The 19901-nt window shown below is 38.2% G+C and overlaps 1 protein-coding gene across 1 annotated transcript in view; it reads right to left on the bottom strand.

The window, feature by feature from the left end:
• The window catches only part of METAP1 (methionyl aminopeptidase 1), a 52549-nt gene extending 46770 nt beyond the window's left edge, over window positions 1–5779 (bottom strand). Inside the window, exon 1 of the mRNA XM_032460307.1 lies at window positions 5613–5779. Coding sequence (XP_032316198.1) covers window positions 5613–5726 — 114 coding nt within the window. The 5' untranslated portion in view covers window positions 5727–5779. The remainder of the gene's footprint in view (window positions 1–5612) is intronic.
• Window positions 5780–19901: the final 14122 nt, after the last annotated feature.

The following is a 19901-nucleotide window of genomic DNA, read 5'->3' as shown; positions in this document are numbered from 1 at the left end:
CAATTTTTGATTATCTACCTACCAACCAAATGATGCTTGCTTTGTATAAGTTCTACTGGAACACATAATTCATGACAAAACCCCAACATAGGCATTTATAATACAAGCATGTCAATAAAAAGACATCTCTCTTTATCACCAGAAGGTCCTCTAACAACAACATATTGACTACACTGTGAGAACTATTAGCAGCTTGGGATGGTTCAATTCTGTGTTCATGTAACAGTCCAACCATTATTCTATACTCCCAAGTAAATCAAAATGATTTAAATTTTACAAGAACATTTTTTGAAGAGCAGTTAAACGGCAGCTAAAAAACAGAAAAAAAAACTAAATTCAACTACACAGGAGTAAATAAAGGACAGTACATCTCTCACATAGTATATTATTCAGCTATTACGAAGGATAATACAAATGTAGCTGTAACAGACATTGTCAATATTTTGGTTAAGACATAAAAGTGGGCAAAATCCCTAAGATTATGTATATTATCATGCCATTTTGATAAAAACACATACAAGTAAATGCACATAAATGTATGTAAGAATATATCAATATATTCGTAAGACTATCCATCAAAAAACTCACAGAAATTATCACTGGGTAACTTTTTACCTGTATTTTCTAATTTTTCAACAATAAATAAAAAATTTTTTAACAAAAAAAATCACAACCTCTCTAGACCTTCATCCTATCTTTTTGTTTTTATAAACAAAAAGCTAAGACAGCTGTACCCAAACACCTAACAGCAATATCCAGGGGTAGCATGAGGTAATGTGAGGAATTTAAAGAAAGTCCCTAGAAACAAAAAGTATAGTATGGTAATACCTCCATTGATTATGAAGAAGAGTTCCAGAAACACTCTGCATTGTCAGGAAGTTTGTTACTAAAGGAGAAAGAGTTTTAGAGGGCAGGGCTGCATTTCACAGATGCTACGCACTAGAAGGACAATTCATTCCTCACTTACAGCTCCAACCTACCAGATGCCCACCCGCTCACTTTCTCCCTGAAGACCCAGTCAGTCATCTTACACTGCCACTGCTTCTTTGAAAGAACCTGTTGCCAAGAATTTGTTCCAAATGTTCATAAACAAACGACGCTTCTCCTTAGACATTTTTAAACTTTCCTTACTACTGTAACAGTACTAGACATAAGGCTATATGCATAATACAACTATTTACTGAACACTGTGTAAGGCACTTATTTACCTTCGCCTCAAGTCCATGAAGAGGGTGCACCATTAGCCCTTTCTTACAAAATTGAAGATGACTTACCCAAGAACGTGGTAGCAAAAATTTTACGCCCAGGTCAGACTCCAAACTCAGTTACGCTATACTACCTTTTAAGTTCTCGTGCCTTTTAAAGGGTTGCGAATCACTCAGGTCCTTCTCAGTAGGATCCTTTAACTGAAGACAAGATAGTATCTGCCCTGGGGTGTTCACTAAGGGCTGAAATGCTCTTTGCTTTTCATTCTCAGGCCTATTGACCTTTTTCCCCTTTTTACTTTCCTTTAAGGAACTGAGTGCCTACTGTGTACAAGGCACTTAAAGAAATACAAATGAGTACAGCACAGCCTCCATCCTCCAAAAACTCTAACAAACTCCTAGGGACTAGGAATAAATTACTAAACTACTACTAAAACTAGTGAAGTGAACTACCATTAAGTAAGTTGGACACAACTATAAAGAAACACCATCAAGTGTCAGGAACTCCTGAAAAGCTCAATTTCAAGTGGAATGGGTTTTACTCATTTAAAGGACCAATATTTTTCTTAAGCATCTTAAATAAAAATATTTCTAACTTCTTAAGCATAAAACACAATGTAACAATTTAAAAAGCTAACACTGACTAAATTTATTGCTGTGCTAAGTGTTTTACACTTAATATTTAGTCTTCACCAAAACCTTGGCATTGGTACTATTCACAGCACCATTTTAAAAGGCTGTAACAAAAAACATGTTATTTGCCCAAAGTCACACAGCTAGTAAGTGATGGAGTTGGGATTCAAATGCAGCAGTCTACCCCTCTATTCCTCCTTTTGATACATTGATTCAAATGTTTATCGACCACCTACTACATACAGAGCATTGTGCTGAGAAATGATGATAGGGCAATGAACAAGATAGCTTATTCATGATCCTCACCTTCTGATTAAAAGACAGATAAACAAGAATAAAAATGAGATAATTACAGATTGTATAAAATGTTATAAAGGAAGTAAACAAGGTGATGACAGGGTAACTGGGAAAGGCTTACTTTTGTTATGGCCTCTCATAGTTTTGTTCTCAGTTTGTTTCCAAAGACAAGCTGGCCAGACAGCCAGGCTGGGGACCAGAGGAGCAAGGAGAAGAGAAAAGACAGACCACTGCTACCGAAGAAGATCCGAGAAGCGGCAAGAAGTCCTAGTTTCAAAAAAAAAAAGTCCTAGTTTCATCACAAATGTGAAAATTGGCTTAGAAAAGTTAGCGATTGATCAGTCTCAAGTTGGGACTGAAAGAGTAAGTGTGATTTCAGAAGACAGGTGGCATTTGGGGTGAAGGAAAGAGTATAAATACAGCCTCTAGTTAGAGCAAGAAGATAAAGCTGGACTCAAAAAAGGTGCCCTGACTACAGTGCTAGAATCCTGTAAGCAATGGTAACTCCATTTGTTATGGGTGGGGAATAAGCACAGACTGTGCTCTGCTAGGAGAAAAATAACTTCTGTAGAAAAGGTTTTGTTCCTTTGGTTTTTGTGGGTGTTTATTCACAAGGTGGAGAACTACAGTAGGGAAATGAATTAAAAGACCACTACACCTAACTTGGTGAGAAATTTTAAAAATCCACTACAGGAGGTAGTAATAGGAATGAAGAGACACAGCTTCAAGAGCCGGTCAGCAGGATATGTTTGACCACAGGTACAGCAATGGTACCAGAAATATACCTGCAAAATCCAACATGAAATACCTCCCATCCCACCGTACTGAATCAACCCTGCATATCATCACAAATACGTTGGCATTTTTTCACAAACCCCAATGAGCCAATGTTCTTTCTACTGAATAATACTATGCCTAAGAGAATACTACCTATCCTTGCAGGCACTATGTAGAACAGTATGAAGGGTACTTAAAAAACTAGAAATAACATTACCATATGATCCAGCAATCAATGCTCTGGGCATATATCCAGAGAAAACTAATTTGAAAAGGCATATGTACCCCAATGTTCATAGCAGCACTATTTACAATAGCTAAGACATAGAAGCAAACTCAATGTCCATCAACAGGTAACTGGATAAAATTATGGTATGTATATGTATGTGTATACACACACACACACACACACACACACACACACACACACATACACACATTATGGAATATTACTCAGCCATAAAAAGGAATAAAATAATGCCATTTGCAGCAACATGGATGGACCTGGAGATTATTATATTAAGTGAAGTAAATCAGACAGAAAGACAAATATCATATGATATCACTTATATATGAAATCTAAAAAAATGATACAAATAAACTTATTTACAAAACACACATAGAAAACAAACTTATGGTTATCAAAGGGGGAGGGAGGGATAAATTAGGAGTTTGGGATTAACATATACACACTATTATATATAAAATAGATAATCAACAAGGTCCTACTGTATAGCACAAGGAACTATAGTTAATATCTTATAATAACCTATAATGGAACAAATCTGAAAAGAATATATTTATTTATATATATGTATGTATAACTGAATCACTTTGCTGTGCACCTGAAACTAACACAACATTGTAAATCAACTATACATCAATTTAAAAAAAAGAGAATTTCACCTATCCTTAATGAATGATTTCAGATCATCTCTTATAAATCTCAACAGATAAGTGTACATATTAACTCTTTCAGCATTACAAATGCCAACTAATTTTAAAGACAAAGTAAAATATAAACCACATTATTCTCTCAAATGGTACACAATTTCCAAAAGCAAACTAGTGAGTTTTTTAAAGTCCAGGTCCCACATAGGCCTGAACAAATAAGAATTTGAAAATTATTTTAAAGAAACAAAAGGACTCAGGCCAGGTTTAGCATGTTGAGTAGTTCCAATGCTATTCTTAGAACTAACAACACTTCTTCATGTGCAACTTTTTCCAAATGATACTAACAAGGTCAAGGATCACATCCTATCTGAAAACAAGACCTGTATAACGTAGCTATGATCTCTTACAATGGCTTATCTACAAGTGTTGGACCTTAAGGATTTTACTTATATGTAATTTTACATATATCTCTATGAGTACACGTTTTATATTTGAAATATTTATATTTTTTATTGTTTTTATGAAACAGTGCTACACTATATGGTTGGCCTTCAAAAAAAATGCCTTGTTTAACCAGCATTTCACATTCATTGGCTAATTTGGGCCTCAGGACAATCTTACGAAATATGTAAGTAGAAGTATCATCTTCCCCTCTATACAGTGGTGGGACTGGAGCTCAGAAAGATTAAGTAACTTGACTAGTTCGAGACCTCCCAGTAACTGGCAAGGTCAGGGTCCCGACCAGGCCTTCCGATTCTCTGTTCCAGCTCTCCTCCCCGCAGGACACTACCAATTTAGCAGTTGAATATTCATGTGTCTCTTCAACAAGCCTGGACTGTAACTGAAAGCCAAACCACTGCCGCCGGGCCAATATTCTCAGCGTGGAAACGCAAGCGGAACACTAGCACTCTTCAGTAAACATAAACAAGAGCACACGTTTCAGTCCGGACCCCATTGAATGCTGGCTTTGCTCCACCACACAAAACTTACTAAATTACACTATGGCCTTAAAGCATAACCCTTAACAGAACTGTCTTTTTCAATAGGTCGGAAATTCAGTAAATCAGAAGAGGTGACTCACACCATTAACTTACAGTTCTGCAAATTAACAATTCTGGATGCCAAAGGAAAAGAATGAATTACACAAACCCCTTTCCATCTCCAACCCCAAAGTTGCTTAAGTGTCAAAGCGCAGCAATAAAACCTAGAGACAGAGGTGGGGCTGAAGCTAACATTCTTCCTCCCTACGACTTCCATCGTCCCAGGCAACTCACTCCTCAAAGCCCAGCAGGTCTCTTCCTACACTCAATCCCGTCGGGACCAGAGTGACTACCTGCCCCGCAGCCCCCGCGACCAACACCAGAGCCCTGCCAGGAACTGCGACTGTGGCGACTCGCACGGCTGGGACTGCCCCTTCCCCCGGTGTCCCCACCTGCTCCCGGCTGCCCGCACACCTGGCAGCCCCTGCCCGGGCAGAGGATGCGCGGCGAGAACCAGCCCCCAAATGCGACGTCCTAGGGCCGCCGGGAGACCCAGGGCAAGTCCGCTTCCGCCCCCAGCCCCCACGGCCGCGACGGACCGCGCCCCCGCCCCTGCGAGCGCCGGGCAAGACACGGTTTCGGAGAGGCCCCCCAGGTCCCCCCGGGGCGGGAGGGGGCGGCGGCGCTGCAGATGGGGGGGGGGGGAGGAAGCGCGGCCGGCGCGCACGCCCGGGGAAGAGGAGGAGCGTGTCCCGACCCGCCGCGAGGGCAGGCGGAGAGCGGAGGGGGTCGGCAGTGGCGGAGCCGCGGGGGAGCGGGCGTCTACCTGCGAGCAGAAGTACGAGCCCTGGATGCCCAGCTTGATGCAGGTGGGACACTGGAGCTTGGCCTCGCTGCTGCAACCGTCTGTCTCGCACACACGCGTCTCCACGGCCGCCATGCTGCCTAGCTGCTAGAGGAGCGCCTCACGGAGGAAGAAGGGGAGGAGGGAGGGAGGGACGGCGGGGTGGAGGGAGGGCAGGGGAGGGGAGAGAGGCCGGGCCAGGGGAGGAGCTCGGCCCAGGCCGGGGCGCGGGAGGCGGCGGAGCGGAGGGCCAGCGCAGACCACGCTGCGCGCCCCGCCCCGCGGCCCTCGCTCCGCCCCGGCCCGCGGCCCCCGCCTCCCCGCGGCCGGCGCGCACGTGGGGGCAGCCAGGATCGCGGCCGATCCCTGCACCGGCTCTGAGAGGTCCTGCTTCTGCCCGCCGTGAGTGCGACCTCCCGGCTCCCGGCGCAGGCCCGGTGCAGCCGACCAGGAGAGGCCCTCACGCCTCGCGCTTTCTGTGCCTAGAGCGAGCTCCCCAGTCGTCCCTTACTGACTGGATCCCAGGGTCCTGAATGACCCCTTAGTCTCAGGCGGTTGGAAAGGGCGCTCCACGCCGCTTTGTTGGTCCACCCGGAATTTCCTTCGAAAAGCAAAGTAATTCCCTTTTGAAAGTTCTATTTCTCTCTGATAGTATCTACCCTGAGGCCTAAGGACCACTGCTCATTCACAAAAAAGGAAGCCAGGGAACTGTCAAGAGGTGGGCTGGGATTTGTGTCCGCCCTCTCGCCTTTGTGCCCGTTTTTTTTTTACCCACACCTCTCTCCATTCACAGTGTACAGCTGTAGTGATGGTAACGCAACTGCTAGATATTCAATACGAACAATAATTTTTTGTATTATCCCAGTTGATTGTTTAAGGGATAAATAGGGGAGAATTGTATTGATCATGAAATGTTGGAGTTGAAAGGCGCCATAGAGGTACATATATAAAATATTTTTTGACAAAAATTGGACCATACTATGCAGAGTATTTAGTTACTTGTTTTCTTCAGGTATATTGTGAACTTACTTTATTGTCATCAAATATACTTTTACCACATAATTATAATGTTTGCATAATATTCTACTGTATCAATAATTTACTGAGCCGAATTCACTAATAATAGATATTTAGGGGTTTTTTTAATTGTTGTATATTATAAACAAGTCTTCTGTGAATATACCTTTTTTGTTCGAACTTTACACAAATCCTTATTTACTTAGGATGTATTCTTAAAAGTGAAATTGCTCCATCAAAGGGTTATCACTGTTTATTTTTCATACAGTTTGCCAAATTTTTCTTCAGGAAATGTGTACAAACTTACACTCTGGTCAGAACTATATTAGAGATCTTATTTTCTGAGATATACTAGTGCTAGATATTATCTATTTTAATGCTTTTCATTTTGATAAATGGAAAATTGTAATTTTTATTAGATTATAATAAGGCTGAACATTTTTCTATGATTACAGCATTTGTATTTCTTCTTTTATGTGTTTATTTGTTAAAACTTCTTTTTTGCACAACAATACTAAAATAAGAGTCAAGGCACAAGTTGGCCACGATACCATCACTTAAACACATCAGTGTTTCATCTGTCCTTGTTACCTTCAATCCTTATCCACGTGCATACTAAATATTTACATATTTGTAGTTATCGATAGAATATTTTATTCTCCGTTTTCACATAGCACTATGCCATGGATTACTCTTAGATTTAGGGAAAACAGTAAGTCCTATTCCTTTTCTATATGATAGCTCTTTATATATCTGATACTGTCCTGTCTTATAGTTTGTCACTCCTTACAATATTCCCTTGTGTTTTATAGTATGATTAGATCCCTTGCAATCTTTGTCCATCTACTTGAGGAATTCCAGTTTGTTGACCCCTGGTGGATTGTGTCCAGGACTGAGCTAATTAAATAGAGGAACAAGAATTTCTGAAAACTCTAGTTTAAAAGACCCTCAGGGTTCTTCTCAAGCACGAGGAGGCTGGAAACTCTCCTACTCTTGCTGACCATCTGCTCTGGAGGCTGCTGCTTCCTATCAGCTTCAGGAAAGCAGTGCTGCGGGGCAGTTAAGAGCACAGATGTTGCATTAAGATAGGCACACCTGAGTCAGAACCTCTGCCTCCAAACCCCTTCCCTTAGTCATGTTTCCATGGGCAACTTGTTTAACCTCATTTTCCATATCTGAAAAATACAAATTAGAGCACCTATCTCATAGAGTTTTGTCATAATTAAATTGGATAGACTTTGTGAAGTGCTTAAGAGCCCAACAAGTGATACTTATTACCATTATTAGTTAGCCTTGCCATCAGCTTCTCTTTTTTTGGTCTCCTTTATCCCCACAAGACAAGAAGTTGAGTGAGATAAATTTCCTAAGACTACCTTTCTGGCTGTTCTTAAGATAATCAATTTTTATGCTTTTGTTTAAGCATAAAAAAAATGACAAAACAAATTTTTACAAAATAACATCAGTCATAGTCCCTGTTTTATTCTCTTCCTTCTGATATTCTAACTCAAAGTCTCCATTGGACATCGGTTTCTGTTTTAACTCTGGTGGGCAAAGTTCAGCCAACCCACTTCCAGGTAGAAGAATGGACTTCAGAGTCTCAGATGAGAATTTGGCATTTTGAAGAGTTCTTTCGCCCTGAAAGCCCTTGTTTCCCTGGACTTTTGCACAGAGAAAAATACTTTTGAGAAAGTGTGTAAGCACATACCCAAAACCATCATCTGAGCACATGCCCAAAGCCATCTGTCCAACTAGCTACACTGCTTCAAGTGTCCATGTACAGTTCACACTCAACATGGTCAAAAAGAAACTATTGTCCTCTATTTACCCACTTCTGCCACCCCCTTTAAATCTATTTTTTCTCCTGAATTCCCTATATTGTTTAGTGACATCCTTTCTACTCTTTTCTCCCAAGTTAAAAATTAGGCTCCCTCTTCTTCCCCATGTCCCCACATAAAATTAATCACTCAGTCCTATAGATTTTTATCTTCTAAATATTTGTTTTATATGTTCTCTCTATTCTTTGGCTGCAGTTTTAGTTTAGGCCACTTTAAGCCTTTGCTTAGACTATTACAGTAGCCTCTTAACTGCCTCTAATCCACTGAATCTAATCCTCACCATCAAATTGATTGTTCTAAGAGACAAATCTGATAATGCCTTTCCCTATTAACATCCTTCACTAATGTAAGACCTGTAGAGCTGGAGCTAGGGTCAAAGAGGTGACCAGAGACTATGGAGTTGGGGCCCATGAAACAGTCAGAGCTAAAGGAGATCTGTGGGACCACTAAGGCCAAAGCTAAGGAGATAATCAAGGATCAGGGGCATGGAACATAAAGGAGAAATGAGAAAATAAGTAACTATATTAAGGACATTGTGAGCCAAATTTTTCACTCCCTGAGGAGGGAGTTAGAAATACGGAAAGGCTGAAGGCTAAAACAAATCATGTGGTACTATATTAGAAATAGAAGTATCAATATGAAGGTTTTGATTGATTGATAGATAACATAGACTCTGCATGTGTGTGTGTGTGCGCGCACACATATATAAGTAAAGCTAAGAGGATCTAATGGCAATGAGCACTCCTAATTTCCAGATCTTGCTTTCTAAATACCATTCTCCACTGAAAGGAGTCAGAGCTCCTTGAAGAACTGGCGCATTCTCAGAGCAGGGAAAGTACAAGATAAATCTGGAAAGTCTCATTGTACCAGAACATAAAGTAAAGCTCAAAAATCATGGAGATTATAAATAGGACACAGTAGCCAATTTGTAGGAGCTCCCAGGGGCCAAACTGGAGACAATCTAAAGGATAATATCAGAGTATAACCCATTTTTTTTAATAGTAATCCAGGAGCCCATGCTGATAAAAACACATACACAAGCAAATGAGGGACAGAAGTAAGCACTTCTTTACAAAAGAATGTCAACTAATAAATGTAGAAGGAATGATGATGTTAGAAAATCACCATTTAGCAGCCATTTTAGTAATACTTTATTTAGGCAAGAGTTAACCAGTGGAGGTGGGCAGTATAGCTTAGTGGTAAAGTGTATGCATAGCATGCATGAGGTCCTGGGTTCAATCTCCAGTACAGTCATTAAATAAATAAATAAATAAACCTATTTACCTCTCACCCCCCAAAAAACAAAACAAAACAAAAAGTCACCAGTGGTTACTAAAACAATTGGGGGAAAGTTTTTTAAAGAACAGGATGTTTACATAGCCTCAGTGTAACTTCTTACAAAATGTTTATCACTTAAAAAGGCAAAATAGTAATTTCACAGATGAGAAACCTTGCAGACACTTTCTTACCTATGTTACAAAAGTTAAAATCACCAGTAATAGGACAAATCAACTTTGTGCACCTCCTAATAGGAAACATTGAGAACATAAACGCAAACAGAAGACAATCAACAATGTAATTGACCTATACTCTTCAAAATGCCAATGTCCCAAAGACAGGGAAAGATTTGAAGAACTATTTCAAATCAGGAGACTAAAGAGACATGGCAATTAAATACAACACTTAAAAATGGGTTAGACTTTGGACCAAAAGAAAATGTTTTTGCTGCAAAGGAAATTGGTTATATTTGATCCTTATATGATCTCTTGGTGAAATTACTATTTCTTCAAGATCCAGCTCAGATATCTCTTCACCCATTACATTTTTGTTGACTTCCTCAGCTCTAGTTAATCAGTGCCTTCCATTGTGCTACCTGTAAACCAGGTACAAAGTGCTGTTGTTGCAGTTAGCAATAATTTTAAGTAATATGTGTTAAGAACTTACATATGCTAAGCATATGGTAATATATGTAAGTAAATATAGATACTTATGGGTTTACTTTTAATCCTCACACGGTACTAGTACTAATCCCATTTTTCTTTCTCTGGCCCAAGGTCACATAATCAGTAGGTGGCTAAGGCTGGACTTGAGTTCAAATCTGTCTAACTACAGATTCCATGCTCTTGACTTCATTGCCTTTAATCTTTCACCTGTCTCTCCTACTGGACTGTAACTTCCTTGTGATGGAAGAGTTTATGTCGTAATTTTCTCTCTATTCCCAACCCTTAACCCTCTCACAATGCTTGACATATAATAAGTGCTCGATAAATGTTTTCCTTCTTAAGTTTTTTGTAAATATGAATTATCTCAAACATTGAAAAAAGAAAAATGATGTGTATATGTGTTGATTGAAAGAGAGAGAGTATCTAATTTATCAGAACCCAGAAAGAAGCAGATAACGCTCTGAAGCTGGGTAATTTGAGAAGAGTAAAGAGTTTTTAAAAAGGACTATATACTAAGGACAGTGGAAAGTATCTTAGAAAGCCAAAAGCAATGGTACAATAACTGACAGCTGTTGTACCAGTTAACAATGGGGCAGCATTTCCATTTCTAGGTCTGAAGGAGTAAGGAAACTGGGCAAATACCGAAACCCAAAGTGAGCTGGGAGGATAGGGCCTCCTAACAGGAGTTGTGACTTTTGGTTAAGAGACCCTGCCAGCCCAAAGCCACCCAGAAGTCAAGAATCTGGGACCTATTCTCTCTCTCCTTCCAATCCTCTTAAAGCTACAAGGATAAAGAGCCCATTAAACCATACAAGTCAGCCTCCCAGGACAGAAGGCCAGCTTGAGAAGGGTGCAAAATGAATCCCGACAGGCAAATGGGAGATAATCCAGAATAATATTGTACCTACTACGTTATCTTAAGAAATCGAATATGGCCAATACAGTTGAAGTCTTCAGAGCACCTCCCCCAGTCACATCCCGCTACTTCCTCTCCTGCAGTGCTGCCATGGAGATTCTTATTCTTCTTCATGGTATGTTACTTTTAAAATAATATTGATAACAGACTTTTTGACAAGGACTAACACTTCCCTTGCTCTGTCATGTTTTTATACTTGAGAAGCATCATGGTATGAACAATGAGTTGGCCGTCAGAAAACTGATCCACGCATGTGTCTAGCTCCTAATCTTTTGTCTTGTGCAAAGCACTTAAAATCTTTGAACTTTTGTTTCCTCATCTGTAGAACATTGTTACGAAAATCAAATTAGCTAGTACCTATGAAAGCACTTTGTAAACTGTAAAGCACCGTATGAATGTAAATGATTGCTGTTTGTTTGCCTTCCTTCTGTATATAACTTCCTGTGAGAGCAGGAACCTTATCTCTCTTGTTTGTTTGCTGTTGTGTCCCTGGTACCCAGAATGGGGGCTGACACAGAATAGACAATGCATTAGTATTAATCATGGAAGGCTAACTGCTATGACAGACAATCCCAAAACTCTGAGTGGCTTAAGAAAATCAAAGTTTATATCTCCCTTACATCAGAGTCAGTTATAGGTCAGTCAGGGAAGGCCTGCTCTCTCCCTCAGTCAGAGATTTGGGATCCATCTTTTATCTCTACCCCTTCCTAGGTCCCTGGAATCCTTTGGAATCCTTACCCGAGGATAGGCTGGCACTGGAGCTTTTTTGTGCATGAGATTTAACAGGCCACCCCTAGGAGTGGTGTAATTCACTCTAGCCCAGTGTACTGGCCAGAAGTCATTCACTGGCCACATCTTACTCAAAGGGATACTAGAAAATGTAGTTTACCTGTGGCCCCAAAATAAGAGAAAATGACTTTTATCAGCATTTAGCCAGTCATTGCTATGACTAATAAGACTAATATGCTAAATATTTGTAGAATAAATACATGAAGAAATGAATGAAATATGCACACATGAATGCAGCCTAATATCCCCGTCCCCCCTCCCTTTTTTTTTTTAGCTTCTCAGCAATGGCTTAATATTGAACTTGTATCAGCTTAAATGCCTAAAGCCTTTTTACTATGTGTGCTGTTAAAGACCATTGAGAGCCTAGTAATTTCTCAAGAGTCCCATTTCCCAGAGGTGGGATTTGGAGTGATTGGGTGTCAAATGCTATTGATACCCCATTCCCAGGCCCATTTTCTTTTTTTCTTTTTTTTTTTTAGTTGAAGTATAGTTGATTTACAGTGTTGTATTAGTTTCAGGTATACACAAAGTGATTCAGATAGATATAGATATAAATATAGATATAGATATATTCTTTTCAGATTCTTTTCCATTATAGTTTATTATAAGATTTTGATTATAGTTCCCTGTGCTATACAGTAGGACCTTGTTGGTTACCTATTTTATATATTGTATTTTATATCTCTAATTCTAGACCCCTAATTTATCTCCCCCACCTTTCCCCTTTAGTAACTGTAAGTTTATTTTCTATGTTTATAAGTCTGTTTCTGCTTTATAAATAAGTTAATTTGTATCATTTTTTATATTCCACATGTGACTAATATCATATGATACTTGTCTTTCTCTGTCTGACTTTCTTCACTTAGTATGATTATCTCTAGGTCCATCCATGTTGCAAATGATGTTATTTTATTATTTTTATGGTTGAGTAATATTCTATTGTGTGTGTGTATATATATATAGATATAGATACAGATATAGATATGTGTGTGCACATATATATGTGCGTGTGTGTATATATATATATATATTATACACACTACATCTTTTTCCAATCATCTGTTGATGGACATTTAGGTTGCTTCTATGTCTTGGCTATTGTAAATAGTGCTGCTATGAACATTGAGGTGCATGTATCTTTTTGAATTATAGTTTTTTAAAATTTTGTAAAATCATTATTTTTCTTCTTCCAGTTTTATGGAAATATAGTTGACATACAGCACTGTATACTTTTGGTAGGGGAGGGGGTGGTAATTATATATATTTTTTTAAATTCAGGTACTGGGTATCGAACCTAGGGCCTCCTGCTTGCTAGGCGCACACTCTAACACTGAGCTGTATGGTCCTCCCTTGAATTATAGTTTTCTCTGGATATATACCAGGAGTGGCATTGCTGGATCATATGGTAAGTCTATTTTTAGTTTTTTAAGGAATACCCCTATTGTTCTCCATAGTGGCTACACCGATCTACACTCCCACCCACAGTGTAGGAGGGTTCCCTTTTCTCCACATTCTCTCCAGCATTTATTATTTGCAGACTTTTTGATGATGGTTATTCTGACTCATGTGATTGTGGTTTTGATTTGCATTTATTTAATAATTATCCATATTGAGCATCTTTTCATGTGCCTATTGGCCATATATATGTCTTCTTTGGAGAAATGTCTATTTAGGTCTTCCCATTTTTTGATTTTTTTTTTTAATATTGGGCTATGTGAGCTGTTTGTGTATTTTGGAAATTAAGCCATTGTCAGTTGCATCATTTGCAAATATTTTCTCCCAGTCCATAGGTTGTCTTTTTGTTTAGCTTATGGTTTCCTTTGCTGTTCAAGAGCTTGTAAGGTCCCACTTGTTTATTTTTGTTTTTATTTCTTTTGCCTTGGAGACTGACCTAAGAAAACACTGCTACAATTTATGTCGGAGAATGTTTTGCCCTTGTTCTCTTTCTTAGACCCATTTTCTAATGACATCATGGGAGTGTCTACCTTCCTTAGGAATCAGAGCCAGAAGCTCTTTTTCCTGAAACCTTGCTTTCAAAATCTCACATGGGTGGCCTGTAATACGGACCTGCTGGCCAAGTGACTAACCCTTTCCTATCCATTCTGAAGCAACAAGGGCTCCAACTGAGGATTGACATCTTCCCCATCTCTGTCTTCTTCACAGATGAGCCCCTCTGGATCAAGTCAATGTTAAAACTTATGAGGTCAGGCCCCAAGAGTGTTGCAGCTTCCACTTTAATTCCTCTTAGAACACTGCCTCTCACTACCTAACCACCATAGGACAATATGAGAAGTCTAACTACTCTGAGACTTTTGTATAAGAGTCATGTTTCTTTCTTTCTTTCTTTCTTTCTTTCTTTCTCTGGATACTCACATAAAAATTCAGTACAGGGACATTATAGATATAAATGTGAAAGGTAAAATAATACAGCCTCTAGATAATTGCTTTAGAAAATACCCTCATGACACTGTAGAAAGCAAATGATTTCTTGAACAGGCCATAAAAGCATTATTTATTGAAGTCTCCCTTTTTGCCTCTGCTCAGCATGCCATCTTTGTCCCAAATCAAGTGTCCATATGTAAGTGGATTCATGTCTTGACACTATTAAATTATATTAGTCTGGTTGGCTATCTCTTGCCTCTATATTGTACTGCCTTAATTACTATACCTTTATGAGTACTGGTATGTAAAAGAGCAAGTCCTGCCAGTTCTTTTTTCAAGAGATTCAGTCCTTAGTACCAAGTAGGGTGAGGAAAGCATCCATGGGAGGGTGAGTGGAATCAACTAGGACAGAGTGTCAGCATTCAGCAGTGGTGAAAAAGCAGCCCATGCAGGTGTGGGGATTCATGCGGCTAAGAATAGGGTGTCAGTTCCTAAACAGAGTGTGTAGGGGAGTCTGTGCAAGGAGGCAGCATGACGCTGGGTGTCAGAGCCTGACATCTCACCTGCTCAGGCTGACGCCCGCATTGGACTGCCTCTCGTTGGAGAGTCCCTCTTCATCTTGCTCATGCTCTGATACTTGGTATAAAGAGGGTGTCCCCCAAGGGGATGGCCTTGAGTAGGATGTCAGAGGCCCAGCATGGTGACAAGAATATCTCTGCAGAGAGAAGATCCAGGCTTGAGTGTCCCCACCTGAGTAGGGTGAGAAGGGCATCACCACAGAGGGACAGCCTGGACATCCTTGATTGTGGAGACAAGGGTGCCTGCACAGCAGGGCAGCTTGGCATGGAAAGTCAGAGCTTGATACGCATAAGGGGGGCCATACCCTTGGAGGGGCGGACCAACGTGGGGAGTCAGAGCCTGAATGCTGTGAGAAGGGGGCCCAAGGGGAAGGGGGCAGGGGAGGGCATCAATGGCAATGGAAATTGGTTGTGTATGTTGGATCCATCAAATACATATGTTAAGGATAACTGAAGCCAGTTTTCTCTCTGTCAGAAAAGAGAGTAACAAATGTGAAATGATAGAAAACTAAAACAAACCCTGGGGTGTTGAATTAGAGGAATTAGTGTGAGCTGTGGTTTTCAATATATATGTATGAATGCAGACATAAATATTGATAGTAATGTAAGTATATGTGTGTATATAAACACATTCATTCCCTAACTCTGTGCACTGGGGAAGCCTAAGACCTGCAGCATCCCAATAGCAAGGACCATACATCATGCCCAGATCTTGGCTTCTGTACATCAGTCTCTGCTAAAAAGAACCAAAATAATGGTAATGATGTAATAGACTATAGCCCATTGAATAAAATAGGAAACAATGAGTCATACTGCTGTAAAATGATGAACGCATAAACTGATAAGGAATAGAATATTTACGTGGTTTCAAAATACTTTCCCACAAAATGCTTATTAATTATAAAGGAGGAAGTTAACTTCTGAGCTGCCAAGCCTAGCAGACACCATTTTTAACAAGCAATCAAAGTAAACACCATGAGCAATAGGTTAAATGGAAATTGTGTTCCATGATTCCAATGAGAAGAATGTAGGATCCAGTGAGAAGGATGCGTGTCCCTTCCAAAGATGCACAATCTGAATTTGGTCATAAGGGAACATCAGACAAACCCAGATTGAAGAACATTATACCAACAACTACCTAGTAATGGTGAAAAGAGTTATAGTCATGAAAATAAAGAAAAGACTAAGGAACTATTTTATACTGAGAGAAGCTAAAGAGACATGACAAAAACAACTCATGATTTTGAAATGGATCCTTTTGTTCTAAAGGACATGATTTGGACATCTGGAAAACTTGAACAGGGTATGAGGATTAGATGTTAGTAATTATTAGTTGTAGCTTCCTGATTTTTATGGCATTGTGTGTTTATGTAGGTCCTGGTTGTAGGAAATACACTCTAAAGTATTAAGTGGTGTTGAAACATCAGGTAGGCAATTTACTCTGGTTTAAGAAAAAATAGTTTTTGTACTGTACTTAAAACTTTTCCCTAAGTTTAAGATTGTTTTCAAGAAATAAAGCCTCCTTCAATTAAAAAAAAAGAAAGAAAACTTCATTCTATGCAAGGTATTTATAAAATAATATTTTATATTTGCTAGTTAATTTTTCTAATGCATAGAATGATACTTTTTTTTTTAATTATAGGCAGAGCCAGTGCTTAACCTACAAGTATGGCAAAAATTGCCTGATCTATTTTGAGGAAACAGCTTGACCTTGATTCAAATGCTTTAGTTTTAACATGTACCTATTTTAATTCTACTAGAAAGTGGTTTTTACAATTAATATTAATATTATATGTACTTGTGTATGTTTTTATGTTTATATGTACGCAGAGTAACAAAATAGCAGAAAGATGGATGACACAAATGCACATTTTAGCCATGAACCACATAAAACATATCCCTGTGTGCTTACATACAATATTCATGTGTTCATCAGACAATAGATCTTGTAAATTGTGTCTCCAATAATGAATCTTACTCACAAAATGAAATAGAGTTAGTGGTTTTCTCTAGAAGTCAGTATTTCTTTACTTGTTACTGTAAAGTAACTTTTCTGTAATATATTTTTTCAATTTTTAAATAACCAGATTATAATAGGTTGTTTACAATTCTAAGTAATGATATCTTTTTCTTTTTATTAAATTATAAAGCACTCAATGCATTCTAATATATGCTTTGATTAAATTATGAGTATGAATAACAAAATTTCTGTTGGTCTTGATTTGCCAACATGTATGTGGAATCATGATTGGGGGAAATAATTCCCACACTTACCTCACACATAAACACAGAGGCTCTTAAAATATTTTATGACATTTTATGACATTTATATTTAAAATCATTTTAAATGGACACAATAAATATTACTTGGTAAATATTTGTTAGTGCTTTTAAGAGGATGATTTTCTCACTTTATAAATAACATCTACTAGAGATAACAAGCCAGAAAATATAACAAAAACGATTTCTTCTATAAAACCAGTTTTAAAAATACCAACAAGTAGTTTGTTGAGAAATATATCAATTTCAAAAGGAGGAAATTTTAAAACCTTTATTGAGAGACTTAAATAAATAGAAAGACAATATTCATATATAGGAAGGCAAACTTTTGTTTTAATGTCAGTTTATCCCAAGTTATTATATAAGTTTGTTATAATTACAATTAAAATACCAATGAGATATGTTATTGTTTTAATTGCTATTGAAATAACTTTCAATTTTATTTATTTTTTTAAAACATACAAGAATAGTCACAATATTATTGAAAAGATAATAAATTAAAAGGGAAGCCTAATTCTACCACGTATAAGACAATATGTGGTACCAGTATAATAATATAGTCCCATGGGACAAAATAATCTAGAAAGCAGAGTGATGGAGTCAGAAAAATAAGAATATCTGAATTCAAATTCTTTTTTTTTTTTCTTTCTTTCTTTTAGGGGGTGGGGGAGTGGGGCGGTGGTAATTAGATTTATTTATTTATTTTTAATGGAGGTACTGGGAATTGAATCCAGGACTTTGGGCATACTAAGCAAGCACTTTACCACTGAGCTATACCTTCCCCCCTGAATTCAGATTCTGATTAATTTCTTTCTAGTTAGTTTCTCCTTGCCTCCGTCCTATGTATGAGAATTTATTCGTATATGATGTATAATGAAAGTATTATAAACCAATACAAAAGGGGGAAATGACTGAATAAATAATCTTAGGAAAATTAGGTAGCAATTTAGAAAAAAAATTTTAATGATGAATCAAGAGCAAAAATAAAAAATTAAAGGAAATAAAATTAGATAAGAATAACTGAAAGAAATTGGATATTTAGGAAGCCTCTGAAAGATTTTCTAAAATTCTGTATTTAGAAATTATTTAAACAGAAGACTAAGTCCAAATTCAACTTTATCATGTATTTATTGAGCACCTGCATATCCTCAGCATTATTATAGAATCTCAGGATACGTCAGTAAACAACAGATGACATGGGGTTTGTATTCTTGAAGGTTCCAACAAGAATCAAATAAATAGATACCAGAGATAAATAACTGCTTTCAAGAAAAATAAAGAACTGTGTGGTACTGGCTTATAGACAGACTTTTAAATCAGTCCAGATTGATCGTCCAGAAATAAACCTATACATTTATTTTCCAAAAAGTTGGAAACAACAGTCTATGATGAATGAATTTTTTAATGTGTTATATCTGTATAATGGGATATTGTTCGGCCATAAAAAGAATGAGGTACTAATATGTGCTGCAGTGTCAGTGAGCCTCAGAAGTATTGTGCTAAGTGAAAGAAACCAAACACAAAAAGCCACATATTGTATGATTGCATTTATATGAAATGTTCAGAACAGGCAAAACCATAGAGACAGAAATTAAATTAATGATTTCCAGGGGACAGAAGGGAGAATGGGGAGTGACAGGGTTTCTTTTTGGGTGATGAAAATGTTTCGAATTAGTAGTGATAGTCTTATTGTTCTTTTGAAAGTGATAATTTTTTTCCCTGTGAATGCTTTAAAAATTTCCCTCTGTCTTCAGTTTTCAGTAGCTTTGCTATGATGTGCCAGACATAATTTTCTTTGTATTTATCCTGATAGAGTCTAGAGCTTATTGACTCTAATGGCTTGATATGTCAGATTTTGAAAATTCTTAGTCAATGTCTCTCATTACACATATGTTAAAAAGCGAATTTCAAGGCATTCTGTCCAAGAAAGGTTTTAGAGTAATGATGATGAAGGTGTTCAGAGAACTCAGAAGGAGTATAGATGCACAGGGGAAAGTTTTTAGCAAAGAGTTAGAAAATATACAGAATACCGAAACAAAGTTGAAGAACAGAATTACTAAAAAGAATAACACACTAGAAGGAACCAAGAATAGACCAAATAAGGCAGAAGAAGGGATTAGTGAGCCAGAAGATAGATTAGTGGAAATCACTACTGCAGAACAGAAAAAAGAAAAAAGAATGAAAAGAAATGAGGATAGTTTAAGAGAACTCTGGGATGTGAAGCACACTAATATTCACATTATAGGGGTCCCAGAAAGAGAAGAGAGAGAAAAAGGGCCTGAGAAAAGATTTGAGGAGATAATAACTGAAAACTTCCCTAACTTGGAAATGGAAACAGTCACTCAAGTCCAGGAAGCACAGAGTTCCACACAGGATCTACTCAAGAATACACCAAGGCACATAGTAGTCAAATTGACAAAAATTAAAAATAAGGAGAAAATATTAAAATCAGCAAGAGAAAAGCAACAAATAGCATACAAGAGAACTCCCATAAAGTTATCAGCTGATTTTTCAGCAGAAACTCTACAGGC

The sequence above is a fragment of the Camelus ferus genome, chromosome 2 (assembly GCF_009834535.1).
Source record: "Camelus ferus isolate YT-003-E chromosome 2, BCGSAC_Cfer_1.0, whole genome shotgun sequence".
Classification (NCBI taxonomy): domain Eukaryota; kingdom Metazoa; phylum Chordata; class Mammalia; order Artiodactyla; family Camelidae; genus Camelus; species Camelus ferus.
The sequence above is the reverse complement of the archived record's forward strand: the minus strand, read 5'-3'. Positions and strand labels throughout refer to the sequence as shown.